Source organism: Chamaea fasciata, unplaced genomic scaffold (genome assembly GCF_029207755.1).
Source record: "Chamaea fasciata isolate MVZ Bird 193981 ecotype frontalis unplaced genomic scaffold, bChaFas1.0.hap1 SCAF_1, whole genome shotgun sequence".
Classification (NCBI taxonomy): domain Eukaryota; kingdom Metazoa; phylum Chordata; class Aves; order Passeriformes; family Sylviidae; genus Chamaea; species Chamaea fasciata.
In genome coordinates this window covers 43,870,141-43,885,321 of record NW_027094086.1, presented here as the reverse complement: position 1 = coordinate 43,885,321, position 15,181 = coordinate 43,870,141, and the positions used below count along the sequence as shown (strand labels likewise).

The window sequence follows — 15,181 nt, the reverse complement described above, 5'->3', positions numbered from 1 at the left end:
AAGTGTCTCCTTTAAGTGATACTCTATGGGCATCTATTTGGCATTTGAACCACTCTATTATAAGGAATCTTTTGCCAATGTTAGTTGGAATCTTGCTCAAAACATCCTGGAAAAAACTGTTTTCTGCAAATGGATTTGGTACCCAGCTGCTTGCAGTTATTTAATTTTCAAAGGTCAAACAGCATCAGCCTTTCAGAACAGGTGCATCCAGTAGCTAAAAGCCATGTCAGCAGGAGGAACACTTTAATAGATTGGACATAACTTGCAATCCTACAAATAAAGAGTGGTTTCAGGTTCTAAAGTTATCTTCCTGTAATTATCGTGCTCCTAGTGAATGCATTACAAATCCAATATCCCTATACGGGACTTGCCAATAATGGCCTAAGATATTAATGTGTGAGTATATTTTTTCTAGTAAGCTTTTAAAAAGTACAGTCATGTTACTTAGTTTCCTCTAGTTCTGAATTTAAATTTTACAGTAATACAGGAATGGCAGCATATTTGTGTCTTGTACTTCCTTGGACAGTAATTCATTTTTAATAGTAAAGCTGCTGTACTCCACACATAAACAAACTGAAATATAATGAGAACATTACTGGTAATCTGATTGTAATTGCACTGACTGGCCAGCTTTTATAAAATCAATGGGAGTTTTTAAAAATGCTAAACTGCTTGGATTGTTATTTTCAACTGTTGCAAAAACAGTTTAGCATACTGAACAGATTTTTTTTAAAACTTTCTGTTTAAAATCTTTATGTGCAAAGAACGAAAAAATGACAGCATAACATAATAACTGAATTGTCTCAAAAATTCCTGTTTGACTGGTTCAGATGCAAGCTTTACACCTATTGGTCTAGTATTTAGTGAAGCCTGTATTCTCCCTGTTTCCCCTTTTAAAATTTATTTGTTTTTTTCTATGCTTGAGTTATTAAAATGGTGCTGTAGAAACAGTCACTTTGATTCTGGGCATTTGTAGGAATTAAATACTGGTTTGCATTCACAGACCAAAGCAAATGCAAGGAATGCCACTGACCTCCAGGAAGTAATTAATTTTCACGAAATGCTCTGTGTTTTAACAGTTATTGCTTAAAAACATTTCTTTTGCAATGAATGGCCCCATATATTTTCACCAAGACACTTCAGAAACTGATATCCCACTAGGACTAAATTAAATTTTTTATTACTATCTAGCTCCATTACAACACTAATTGCTAGTTTTGAGATTGGTACAATCAATCATGCAATTTACATGCCCAGAAATTGTTTTAGAATGAGTATTTTTCCATTTTTTTAAACTTTAAACTAACAAAAGTACCTTCAGGGGTTAAGATTAAACAGTCTAAGTATTAATACCTTGCGTATATATACATGAAAGCTTTTAAAATGTCACAAACAGAGAGCAGGCTTGTGCAAGTGTCATTTCCATTGACTGACTAAAGCAGATGCAAACCTGCATGGTGGCCACAGGAGCTAGTCCCATCGTTCCCTCCATCCCAGCCATACAGCCCTGATACCCTCTTGCTGTTTATGGCTGTGCATTGTAGCCCACTGAATCAATCACCCTGCTGATCTAACTGAAGATGACAGAACAAAATGACCCCTTTGGAACCAGTGTGAAGTCAGAGCAATATTTTATATTGAAATATAAATAGGTAGGTAGATAGATTAATAGATATAAATGGATTTATGCAGATAATCTACAGTTTCCGTTTAATCTACAGTTTCGGTAAAACTGCTATCAAACTGTTTGCTGAGCTAAATCTTTGTTAAGCATGAAACTTTACAGCCAGTGGCATATCTAGCTGGGACTTTTTTTTGGTCAACAGAAGAAAGGCATATGCTTTTCTTAACAACTTAATAAAACAGATATGTTAATTTAAAGTGTGTGCTGACAAGCCAGTAAGAATATCCTGTCATTGAATCTCCTTTATAATACATTACTGAAGTAATACGTTACTCTGTTGCCACTAAGACTTTTAAGACAGCTCTAAGGTCGAGAACAATGATGTGCAAGGTCACCACAGCAACGTTTTTAAAAACGAGATAATGTGAATATAATGTTTTCCTAAGAGTATAAGATATCCCATGTATATTATTGGATATATGATCACATGTAGTTCATTAGTTCAGCTGTATACTGAAGCTGTGAAGACAGAAAATAATGTGTTTGATGGTTTTATTTCAAGCCTCCTTTCCCAAGATGAACTCTCCCATCCATCCCCACCAAATCACAACAGTAATTAAAAACCTGCCTAATGATGATGATTTTGATCAATGGAGAGCACTACCTTGCTTTTATTCTTACAGTAACTTCCACAAGCATATTGACTGTGCTACTGCTGGGGGGCAATATCACTGCTCCCTACAGCCTCCTCAGGAGGCAAAGTAGAGAGAATGATACTGATCTTGTTTCCCTAGTATCAAGAGACAGGACACATGGGAGTGGCTCAAATTGTGCCAGAAATATTCAGACTGGACATTGGGAATAATTTCTTTACTGAGCCAGTGGTCAAACACTGGAACAGGCTTCCTAGGGCATGGTCAATTCCCCAAACCAAATTAAGAGGCATCTGGACGATGCCCTCAATAACATAAGTTAAATTTTGGTCAGTGCTTAAGTGGTTGGGCAGCTGGACTAGATGATCATTGAAGGCCCCTTAGAGCTGAACTATCCTGTTCTACTCTAAAACTGCCCCGACTCTAGCTAATAGAGAACACATCAAGAGAGACCTACCAAAAAAGACTTGGAATATAGGATTAAAGTCAGCTGAATGATCTTGTGTCTAAGGGCTTGCCCACCCCTCCCTCCCTCCCTTCACATTGTTTCCAGACATTCTTCTTCTGGCCTTCCTACTCCTACCTGTTTACCTTACTCCAGCTCCAGCAAGTGTCAGACCTTTCCATGAGCCTCCCAAACTCACTGACAGAGCAGAAAAACCACTCAACTTCTTTTGCTGTGTTAGTTTTCTACCACATTAGGAAGTCAGGGTGAAGCAGAGAGGGCTATGACAAGCTCCAGTAGGAACACATACCCCGTCTGGCAGCCATGTGCTGTTGAATCACTTCCTATGTCACATGAAAGAACGTATTTCTGGCTGCAGTACCACGAGCAGCTGAGCTAACCAAACAGCCTCCCACCCCACTTCCTCTTGAAATCATCCTCTCAAGGAATATCCAGCAAGGATGAAGAGGATATATAACTCCTTTGATCTTTGGATGAGGTAACTACACTGAAGTAATGAAATTAGGAAAGGGAAATCACTGGCTGTGACACGGAATTTTGATATGAAATCTAATTAAAATCCCAGGATGAGCTCATGCAGACTGATCTATACATGGCCACACTGGTGACAAGAGCACCGTAACACGGCATGCACAAAGAGGGTTTGGAAGCTATGTTTTAGAAGTACTTCAGAAAACATTGCTCCATCAACATGGGCTTGTCTAAATATAAACCATGTTCCAGTTTCAGATTACAGTAACTCTACTATCATACTGTGTGCTGAATTAAATGCAAGAAATTCTGGTTAGAAACATACAGGAACAAGAATACATCTCATGTAGTCATTTAAAATGACACATTAATTACCTTCATTAAGTGATCAACCACTGACAGATATGTTTACCTCATATATGTCGCTCATCCAGACTGTTATACTTTGAAAACTCTTGAGATTTGTGATGTCATACACGAGAACAAAGCCTTGTGCACCACGGAAATAGCTGGTACTAAGTGTATGGAACCGTTCCTGGCCAGCAGTATCCCTGAAGGAAATTGTAACAAATCACACACACAAAAACAAACAAACAAAAACAAAAAAAGAGATGATCAAACAGAAAGAATCCTCAAGAAACATTTCTTTACTTTAAGGAATATTGTCCAAATTTTAAATTACGTACTCTAAAACGAAGGGAACAAAAATAATCACAGATGAGAGAAAATCTGGGTGCTAGATACAGCAACAAAAGAAATACACTGGAAATTTATTCTGAATAATACAGCCCTACTAGGGAAGCCAAGCCAGTGGCTGAAATCTGAGAGTAATACCAAGCCCACCTTCCTTCTTTATATAAATAATTCAGGTGATAAAAAAACTCAGATGTCAGACGAAATCCCCATATTCTGACCACCTCTTTGTAAACTGTGATACAAACAGTAACCTGGTTTAGATGGAAGAACAGGTTTTGGGAAAAAGCCATAAAATACACAGACACAGAGTTCTTACACATAGTGCCAGAACTTGAGGAAACAAATATAAATGGGATCCCTCAATCTGCTCATCATGAGATGCTGGCTACAAAGTACCACACCTGAAATGTTTCTACACTAATACACCAAGAAAGAGGAAGAAACAAGACAATCTCCAAGCTTTGTCCCAGTCCCAGAAACTTGACATCCCTGGCATAAGTGAAACCAGATGGGAAATAAAATGAATAAGGAAGGTGCATGCCCGGTGGAAGCAAAGTTAGGTGACATGGAAAGAATACCAAGATTCTGTTCACCACTGTACAGAGAAAATCTGTGTAGTCAAAGCTACACTGAAGCTGAAAGAAACATGGGAGACAATAAAAAGTGTTTTCAAATATATGAATTCCAAAAGGCCATTGCAGAAGTAACATCAGCCCTTTACAGAATAAGGATGGTCACCTCACCAGAAGGGGCATGGATAAGGCAGAGGTGTTTAATGCATTCTTTGTCTCTGTCTTCAACATAGATGACAGACCAAGGGGGTATCAGCGCTCTGAGCTGGAGGATGATGGCTGTGCGAATGAACAGCTCCCAGTCAACCCTGAAATTGCGTGGGATCTGCTTCTCCAGCTGGATCCCTACAAATCCATGAGGCCTGATGGGATTAATCTGAGAATTTTCAGAAAGTTGGCTGATGTCATCACAAAGCCTCTCTCAGTTTTTGAGCAGTCTTGGGAGTCCAGAGGGGTCCCAGCTGTCTGGAAGCTGGGTAAAGCTGTCACAGTTTTCAAGAAGGGCAAGACCCTAGAAACTGCAGGCCTGTCAGTCTCACTTCAGTGCCCAGTAAAATAACAAAAAAAATTATTCTGGAGGAGTTACCTGGAGGACAACACAGTCATGGGTCACAGCCAGCACAGCAGCCCAAAGTCCTGCTTGTTGAACCTGATTTCCTTCTATAAAATGGTAATCCACCTAGCTGATCTAAGAAAGTCAGTTAATAGGATCTCATTGAACTTCAGCAAAGCTTTTGGTACTGTCTCCCACAGCAGCTCCCAGGACAAATGTCCAGCACACAGCTGGATAACTATGCTGAACAATGGGTGAGCAATTGGCTCCAGGTCAGGCACAAAGGGTTACACTGAATGGGGTGACATCAGGCTGGGGTCTGGTGGGGTTCTGCAGGGCTCCATCCTTGGCCCAGTTCTCTTCAACATCTTCATTAACCACTGGGATACAGGATCCAAAAGATACTAGATGAGTCTGCCAATGACACTAAATTAGGAAGAGCTGTCAAGTCTCTTGAGGGCAGAGAGGCCCTGCAGAGAGACCTTGACAAATTAGAGGACTGGGCAACCAGCAACTGCATGAAGTTTAACAAGAGCAAGTGCTGGATTCTGCACCTGGAACAGGGCAATCCTGGTTATGTGTACAGACTGGGGAATGAGATGCCGGAAGGCAGGGCTGCAGAAGGGGACCGGGGGGGTCCTGGTTGGTGGAAGCTGAACGTGAGTCAGCAGTGCCCTGGCAGCCAGGAGGGCCAGGAGGGCCCCAGGAGGGCCAACCCTGTCCTGGGGGGCATCAGGCACAGCATCACCAGCCAGGCAAGGGAGGGGATTGTCCCACTCTGCTCTGCACTGGGGCAGCCTCATCTCTAGTGCTGGGGGCAGTTTTGGGTGCCACAATATATAAAAAGACATGAAGCTCTTAGAGAGCATCCAAAGGAGGGCCATGAGAATAGGGGAAGCCATACAAGGAGTGGCTGAGGTCACTCGGTTTGTTCAGCCTAGAGGAGACTGAAGAAGACCTCATTGCAGTTACAACTTCCTCACAAGGGGAAGCAGAGGGGCAGATCTCTTCATTCTCATGACCAGTGACAGGACTTGAGGACATAGCCTGCAGCTGAGTCAGGGGCAGGTAGGTTCAATATCAGGAAAAGGTTTTTCACCCAGAGGGTGGCTGGGCACTGGAACAGCTCCCCAGGGAAGTCTTCACAGCATTGAGCCTGACAGAGTTCAAGCAGCATTTGGACAATGCCCTCAGGCACATGGTGTGACTCTTGGTGTCAGTGCAAGGCCTGAAGTCAGACTCAATGGTCCTAATGGGTCCCCTCTAACTCAGCATATCCTATGATTCTATGAATTATGCCTTAAGAAAGCTATAAACAACCCTCTAATATTTTTTGCATTAAAGCCTTAGATGGAGTAACTGCAGACCCAATACGGGTCAGATAATTCGTATATAGATTTATTCCTTGAGAAGTTAAATACTGGTAAATAGAGATAATCTTCAGTATTAGATGCCTGGAGTGCCAGGTGTCAGAAGCCCTACATAACTTTTTGAAAAACTTCCAAACCAAAAAATAGTGTACGCTCCCAAAGATTCGTCTCATCAAAAGTCATTTCTCTTGGTGATCCTTTTGAACAAACATTTGATGGGCAATGAAATGTAACATCTTTTTGCTTTGTCACTTTCCTCAATGTTCCTCTGCAATAAAATATACTTCATACGGATCATAGATCTACACTTGTTTGTATGCTCCAAGTTTTATTGCTAATGCAACCCAGTGACAACCCTCTTTTCAACTTACATTAGTTGCCGCAAAAAAAATACTCTCCTATGCTAAATTCAAATTTTGAAATTATCTAGTAGAAGCACCTGCACATTATGAAGACAGACAATTAAAAGCAGATGAGATTTTCTTGTCATAATGCAAGTTAGTTGGCTTTCTTTTGTGATAATTATTAAAACTTACCATATTTGAAGTTTCACTCTTGTATCATTAAACATTACTGGCTTTACTTTAAAATCAATGCCTAGAAGAAAAAAGAAAAATCTGTAACATTTCTCATAATAACATGGATTCCCTTTAAAGATTGTTTCTCAGCTCTAGCTATCACGCAATTTCAAACAGAAAGTGAAAAGGAACAATACCACAGAAAGAATAACTAGCCAACTATATACATTCAAAATGGAAGCTGTAAAGGAAAATTATACACTGATGAGTGCCAATACAATGCAAAGCAATGCCAATACCAAGCAAAGAAGGGGCAAGTCAAAGCACAGGTGTGGATATTCTGAACTACAAGGAAGTATTAGCATGGACTGGGAAGGGACGTGACAGCAGTTTCACGGCCTGTGCACAACAGTACATTGTGCAAATACAGTGGTGATTTTCAAGAGCATGGCAGCTATGAACGGGAAGGTACAAATGCTTACAAAGCTGTCACATGTGCAACACAATTTTTCTGTTCTTACTTCCAAATCTCTAAAAAAAAGTATCCAGGGTTACATGAGCAGAAATAGGAATTGGCTGCACGATTAAGTGCAAAGGCAACCATACATGGGATTTAATTCAAAATGAAGAGGATTGGCTCGACAGCCCAAATCAGATCCAGAAAGTCAATGCTAAAAGCAAGTATTAACACTTAAAATCAATGCAGAATGTTGTCTCTACATACACTACAGATCCTTCCTCAAAGACATTTTCCTTATGATTTATAGTGTTTTCCTTTATTAAATTGTCAAATTAGTACTCCAGATGTGTTAGATGTTACCTAGATTTATGAGCTGTTGAAGTTCCAGTTCTAAAATTAGAATCTGTCAGCTATCAGCTGCTATCTTAGAGTGACATATTTTTGCAGAGTAAAGCATTGTTTCCCCTATTACTTCATTGCTGAAGTTTGAAATACCATTTGATAATTTCCATGATTGCCTTTTTTTCCCCACTGAAAAACAATGAGGCTCTTTTTGTCAATTATAGTAAATGAAGTCAAGGTAACATTGTGACAAGCTGACCATACTGTTTAGGAAAAACTCCATGATATCAAACTATAGCTACTTAAAATGACACTGTCTTTTCACCAGTAGTAATGTCATTTGAAGGAACCAGATAGATTGAAAAATCACAAAAATTTTAAGTTAATACCACTGTACTGATTTCCATAAGAACATGCAAGCCAAATTACTTTATCAAAGGAAAGCACCCACGGCAGCAAACCAAAAATGCAGAGGAAATGCTCCCTTCCTTTGTACTGACAGATGTATTGTGCACAAAATTTTGACAAGTACACTCCCACATGCATGCACTCATATGCACTTTCAACGTTATTAACATTTTTTTGTGTGATGTGGTAAGGGAGTTGAGGTGGCTTTTAAAAATTATTATGATAATCATGTCTTTCACTTGATGAATTTTCATTGAAGCTTCAATGAAAAGGAAAGATGAAATAATATAATTGGTATCTGTAATTAATATTACACAAAGCTTCCTTGATGGAATTAATAATGTAAGGAAATGTAATTTAAGTAAAATTTGCTCATGTAAGGTGAAACTCTAACGTGATGGAAAACATTTGCTCCTGAAATTCACATGATTTTGTTTAATTATCTGAATCATTTTCTGCAATTGACGTTGGAGCAGTTGAGAGGGACAGAGTATACACTGGGAGGCTGGAACATCACTTACAAATGGTGCATTGGGAACACAGAAAAGGATTATATTCCAGACAGGGATTCCCAGAACTGTAGGGGAAAGTTCTTAGTTGACATAGATTTTAATAATAAATTGCTATAAGTTTAAAAAAAATTGTAAAAAGGGAAGCAGAGTGCTGAATCAGACTAAAATTTAATCTAAATTAAAATCAGGCATATTGACTTCTTAAGTCAACTTCAAAATTTATTGACCTAAAAGGTCAATGAATGTTAGTGAAAAACAAAAGTCAATATGTTCTGCATGCATGAATTGTTCATGTCTTTATATGAAATTTCCAGCAAACTTAGCAAATTGGAAAGACAGAAAAGAAAAATGAGATACACAATGCCAAAGACAGCTCACGGATTTCAGATGCTTTTCGGCCTACCTGGTATACAACATGATCAACAAAACAAAGCAAGCATTGATTACAGCTCTTGAGATAAATGTTATTGGAATGCAACAGCATGTACTTGCTTCTTTTAAGCTGTCAAATAAAACCAAGAAGGGGGATGCTGGATGCAAGTTCAAATTCTGGTTGTTATTTCCAACTTTTATAGCCATGAAAATTTATTTTCTTTATATTTCAAAGAGTAAATAATGCCCATATTAGGACTGAGACACCTGAAAGACAATTAAAAAAGCATAAATCTAAATCTAAAAAAGCATTAAAATAGTAAGCCACAGGGTAATTCAGCTGTGAAATGCCCCTCTCTTCCCTCCCCTTGGCCATCTGCCGAAGTCCTCTCCAAAGAGGTCTTTTGCAGCCTGGCCCGGAAAAATCACAGCACACTTTTCATCCAAACAGAGCTGATGGGTTCCTGACAGAAAATGCTCAAAACTGTATGTCTATCCAGAGATAATGCAAGTTTGAGTAGCTTAGTAGGATGCAGGGTGGATGCAGGTGGACAGAGGGTGGTGAATGCCCCTGAGCAGGTTCTACCCAGCCCACTGCCTGTCATACCGCATCCACACCTCCAGATACAGAGAAGCAGTTCCCAGCAGCTCCTGTACCCAAACTGGGCAAGTGCCCAGTGAGATGTGGTGGGCTGAGTTTCCACTGCTACTCCTAACCCATACTTAACCCCTCCTAGCTGCTGGTGCATTACTTGTATCAGATTCTTTTCTGAACACATCAAGAAATGTCTGAAGCAGAGAGGTGGCTGAGCAGACACAAGTACTGATAATTCCTGGTTTGTTGAGAAAAGCTACTCATGGGATAAGACGGTTTTTTTAGGAAAACAAGAGTGACAAAAAAATCCAGTCTTGTTAAAAAATCAAAAAATTAAGATGTGGATTTCTACTGGTGTTTTTAAATGGTCCTTAACATAGGACACATTTACCATCAATATGGTTCATTTTTGTTGATGACTTTATTCCCTTCTAAAGTAAATATCAGGAAATCTACATAGACTTTTTAATCCTAATACTGAAGTTGTGCCACTTTCAACTATGACAGATTTGGGAGGACTCACAGTTCTGCAGAAATGTTTCTCAACAAAAACATATGTGCTGAAGGACCACAGCAACCGTAATACAGCAAAATAACCTCACAGCCTGTGAGATCACAATTCTGTTCACTGGTATACAAGAAGGGGTTTTGTTCATAAACCTTCTCTATGACTTTATCCCCAATACCATTATTCAAACAAAAGCATTTGTTCTTTATAATCTAATACATAATACAATGCATCTACCTTATGATGTGTATAAGTTTAATTAGAAATCTATAACTGTTTATGATTTATCCAAACTATGTAATTGAAGAGGAAGAAGGGTACCCAGACTTGAGTGTTTAAGTGTTGCATTAAAAGCTTTCAACAAAAATTTGCTGTGGATGTATTTTTTGCATTTTCTCGTAAAAGACATAATTTTAGAGAAGTTCACTACTACTGGAGCCTACTACAAAATGCTTGCCAGGTTTTTTACCTCCACAATAATGCTAGGATTTCTCCTAATAACACAAAATCTGAGATTAATGATGACATAGAAATGAGACTTTCAACAACCTTTTAACTTCTGTGGCTATGACCCTCTGCCACCAAGGAAGGTGATGGCACATGATTTTGTGAGGGAACTCAGGAAGCTGCAAGACTGCACAGTCGGGATAATCTTCCCTCTACTCAGATCACCATTTCAATTGGACAGGTGAAAAATCACCTGACAGCAGATGAGCATTTAATAGGCTGTACAACAGAAAGGGATCATTTGACTGAGCTTTTATGAAACAGGCATCCAGATAAAAAGAGTTACTTGTTCTGACAGTATCAACAGTGAGGAAGAAGACATTACAAACTGAGAAAACACTATGCGTCTTCTTCCTTTACATCACTAGGAGCCACAGTCTCTCGGGCATCCTCTCCATTGCAGCTGTCTCCATGAAGAAGGAACCTTCCACTTCCAACACTACTCTTTTGGAAGACACCACTCATAATCCCGTTTGTTTTCAAAGTCCAAACTCTAAAACACCTGGTAAAATGGAATTAAATGGAACATGGTATTTCAGAAAAAACTTTAAAAACACATTCAGGTAACAAATACCATGTTTGGAACATTCATTTATATTTCAAATAAGCATTTATATAAGCATTTATATTTTCAAATAAGTTTTTAAAAACTTTTTAAATATCTCAATAATAGGTGTCACTAATGAAACTAAAGAGATTAATCTTAGCCCGTAAACTGTCACAAAAACTATTATCTTCACTAATTCTTGAAATAGTTCAAGTCACAACTTGGGAAATATATTCTTACTATCATCACCATATAAATGTTTTTTGAGTCTGCAGTGGACTGGATTGGGAGTAAAAGAAATTATGTCTCAAAATAATAACCTCATGGTCAGGAAGCTCAAAGCACATTAGCAAAGCTGTTACATATTTTTATAGCCATTCTTTGGGCTTTCTTGCTAAGCCTGGCAACAAGTTGCCTATCATTAGGATGAACTTCCTGACTTTACTGTTAGTTGTGTTCCTCCCTCTTTGTCTGTGCTGGTTTCAGAAACTGCTTTGTAAGAAAGGGCAGGAAAATAAAAAGTGGTTAAAGTTCCACCATTCTTACTGTGGGCAGATCAAGTCATCTCATGTACATTAAGTATTCCCTGTATCACCTACTGACACAGCTACTGTCTGGTATTTAACTCTGTTATGCCAACTCCTCCCAGATTGAAGATCAGTAAATACACCATGCATATTCCAAAAGCAGGAATACACAATTTCCTCGCATAATTTAATTTCTCTTCAAAATCAAATCAAATCAAAGAAAAAATATTCTTACCCATGAACTCTTAAAAATTAAAATTTGCCAATGAGAACTTGGGAAAACGTCCACAGCAAACCAAACCACATGTGCATACGCACATATGCACTCACATAACACATTTTCACGCCGGAGACAAGGTTTTCAGCATGTAAAGTCATGCTGAAAACAGTCATCCTGCCATTCCCCATGGCTCTGTGGGCCTAGGAGTGCCATGGCAGTGGGAAGCTCCCCATCACCTGCCTGCTGCAGCACGTGGTGCCAGCACAGAACTGACATGGTCTGCCAGGGTTAATTATTTCCAGCATAGCAACAGCTCTGCTTTAATAATCACGCACACCACTAACTACAGTAGAAGATATCTTCATACCATTAAAATTATAAACACAAAGTTAAAGCCCTTTCTAGCCTGTAATATTGATGAACTGGGCTTTTTACTGACATCTCACAACTCTCTGAGGTTGGTACCTGAAAGGAGGTTGTAGCCTTCTCTCAGTCAACAAGTGACAGGACAAGAGAAACTAGTCTCAAGCTGCACCAGGGAAGGTTTAGGTTGGACATGAGAAAGAGTTTCTTCCCAGAACGCATGATTAGACATTGGCATGGGCTGCCCAGGAAGGTGGTGCAGTCACCCTGGAGGTGTTTAAGACCAGACAAGGCACTCAGTGAACGGGCTATTTGACAAGGCTGGTTTTGGTCACAGGTTGGACTCGATGATCTCAGAGATCATTTCCAACCTCGCTGATCTGGGGCTCTGCATTGTTTTCTCTGCACCTGCACCGATGAACAGCAACAGGGCCTCAGCGGGCAGTAAGAAACCGTGACAAACAAGTCTTCACAAGTTTACACCAGGAGTAGGTTCCCAATGGCCGGACGAACAGCACGGACAGCGTAACAAGCCAGCACTCTGCAGCGGCTCTGGACCAGTGTGACATGTGTCCCGACACCCCGGCAGAAGTTTAAGCTGCTGTTCGCGGCTGCACACACGCCCGGCTCAGCGCAGGGAGGTTTGACACCTCCCAGCCCGGCAGTGCCGCGGTGACAGCGCCCGTCTGGCCGCGTGTGAGCCGCGGGCACCGGGGAGGCCGAGGGGCGGCAGCGAGGCGGGCGAAGGTGCCCGGAGCCGGCGGGCACTCACCGATCGTGGCCATGTACGAAGTGGCGGCAGAGCCGGCGGCAGGCGAGCCGGGCTCCGTGTACCTGCGCACGATAGAGGTCTTCCCCACACAGGACTCTCCGGCCATCACGATTTTCACCAGCAGCGGCCGCGGCTCCGCCTCGCCGCCCGGCCCCGGCCCCAGCCCCGCCATGGCGGGCACCGAGCGCCGGCCGGGCCGGGCCGGGAGCGGGCCCGGAGCCTCGTCAGCGCCGCGCCTGCCCTGCCCCGAGCCCGCGCTATGAAATTATGCAAAGACACGCTTCTTTTTTCAAGAAGTTTCATCACCAGGGAGGAAGTGGGGACCTTTCACAACCCGCGTGACGCTTCCCCCGTGAAGTACAGAAATAAACAGTCTGGTTTCACTTTGCTTCCTAGCGTTAAGTCAGAGGCAGAGGAAACAGGTTTGTCATCTGACAGTCAAAGTGACCTGTAACACATACACAGAGGAAAAAAAAAAAAACCCTCAAACCAAAAAACCTTGTATCTACAGTGTAGGCTTGCTGCATGTATGTCTAGATGTTTTTTACCTACATTGTCCAGGTTATAAGGCCCAAGGCCATTTGCCAGCATGCACACGGAACTCATACTCAGTATCATAAATTTAGGAACAGGATATATTTGAATGGAAACTCCTAATGTACATTTGCAAATATTTGTGTCTTATTTAGGCCTGCAGTGACTTCCCATGGGATTTGACATTGTCAACCCTTCGAGCAACAACTTGATGAGTTTATGTATCAGAGCTTTATGTGGAGGACAGTTTATGACTCAGCTCCACCTAGCATGATTCAGAATTGCAGAATCAGGACCATCAAGGCTGGAAGACCCCTTTGGGATCATCCAGTCCCATTATCAACCCAGCACTGCCACTGTAGCCCCTAAACCACTAAACTGTCTCAGCAACACCAGATCCAGAGGCCTCTTAAATACCTCCAGGTACACTGACTGCACAAATGTCCTCTTACCAAAGGCCGAGTATTATTTCAGGATTCTGTCCCCTTCACCCCTCACAGCAACCTGCACCTCAGCTTGCCAGTATCAGACTTGGTGACCTTTAAGACTTTGTGGTAGAAAATCTCCAAAGGATGTCATCAACTGTTTCTCAGTCTGTGCAATTTCCTTCATTGCTGGAAAAATGAGAATTTCTGCTGAGACGTAATGAGTAGGAAACAACAGATGAAATCAACTACTGAGTTCGGTGGGCTTTTTAGGAGTGACCTCTGAGATGTGACTAAAAAACCCAATGCTAGAAAATAAGGCCTTAGTTAGTGTTTTCATTAGGGACAGAGTAAGGTTGTGTATTGAGGAGTCTGAATATATTCTTGAGTGACTGTTGGTGGAAAAAGCTGAGCCCACAGGACACATCAGGTGATACGTCGCATTATGAAGGTGTTTTGGGAGCCTGGCCTGTACAATAAAGCAGCAGACATGTGGCTTGCTTAGTTCAATAAAGTAACAGCTAGGAGGAAATATGGTTACTCTTTGCCAGGGATTCAACTAAAAAGAGGCAAAAAAAGCTGCATAAAATAAAGAATAATATAGTGAGTAGATAGATATACACTGACCATGAATATGGCTAAGCCAAAATTTGTGAGGGTTTTAATGATATTTCAGAAAATTCTTGCAATTGAGGTAATTGGGAGAAAATTCTTCATAAAGGCAAACTGAGAAGTGTTAGGGGGGCTGTAACTGTCTGCAATAGGGAAAGACTGGATTTCATAAACCAGAACACTTCCTATGAGAAAGATCCCCTGCTATCTCAGCAGTCCCATGAAGTTCTGCTTCCCCATGCAGAAATTTGAACTTACCATTGTTTATCCCGGATTTAAGGGAAGATAGGGTGCTGGCATCTTCTGGTATTTCTCATGAGTCAGAGGCAATGATGTGTATGGGGAAACTCCAGCACTGATAATGTAACATCAGCAGGCACCGACAAGTGTCTCCAGCCAGCTGTATGTCAGTCCTGCTCTGGTCCCTCTGTCAGGGTGGGTGCTGGAGCGAGGACAATGGTGCTGTGTCCTGTGATGGGTTGGACAGATGCATGCATGTCGGTAGCACACTGCCTTACAAATACACCCTAAGGCATTGTCTTCACTGTGGAGCC

The 15,181-nt window shown here is 41.1% G+C and overlaps 1 protein-coding gene across 3 annotated transcripts in view; it reads right to left on the bottom strand.

The window, feature by feature from the left end:
- LOC136288582 (ras-related protein Rab-10-like) overlaps nt 1-13,351 on the bottom strand; it is a 32,362-nt gene extending 19,011 nt beyond the window's left edge. For 2 of the 3 annotated variants that reach the window (XM_066181947.1, XM_066181957.1), the window contains exons 1-3: nt 13,057-13,339; nt 6,942-7,002; nt 3,627-3,765 (exon numbers count right to left, since the gene is read on the bottom strand). In XM_066181947.1, coding sequence (XP_066038044.1) covers nt 3,627-3,765; nt 6,942-7,002; nt 13,057-13,228 — 372 coding nt within the window. In that variant the 5' untranslated portion in view covers nt 13,229-13,339. Of the gene's footprint in view, nt 1-3,626; nt 3,766-6,941; nt 7,003-13,056 lie in introns of all 3 variants that reach the window. The other variant, XM_066181965.1, reaches the window with a different exon arrangement.
- Nucleotides 13,352-15,181: the final 1,830 nt, after the last annotated feature.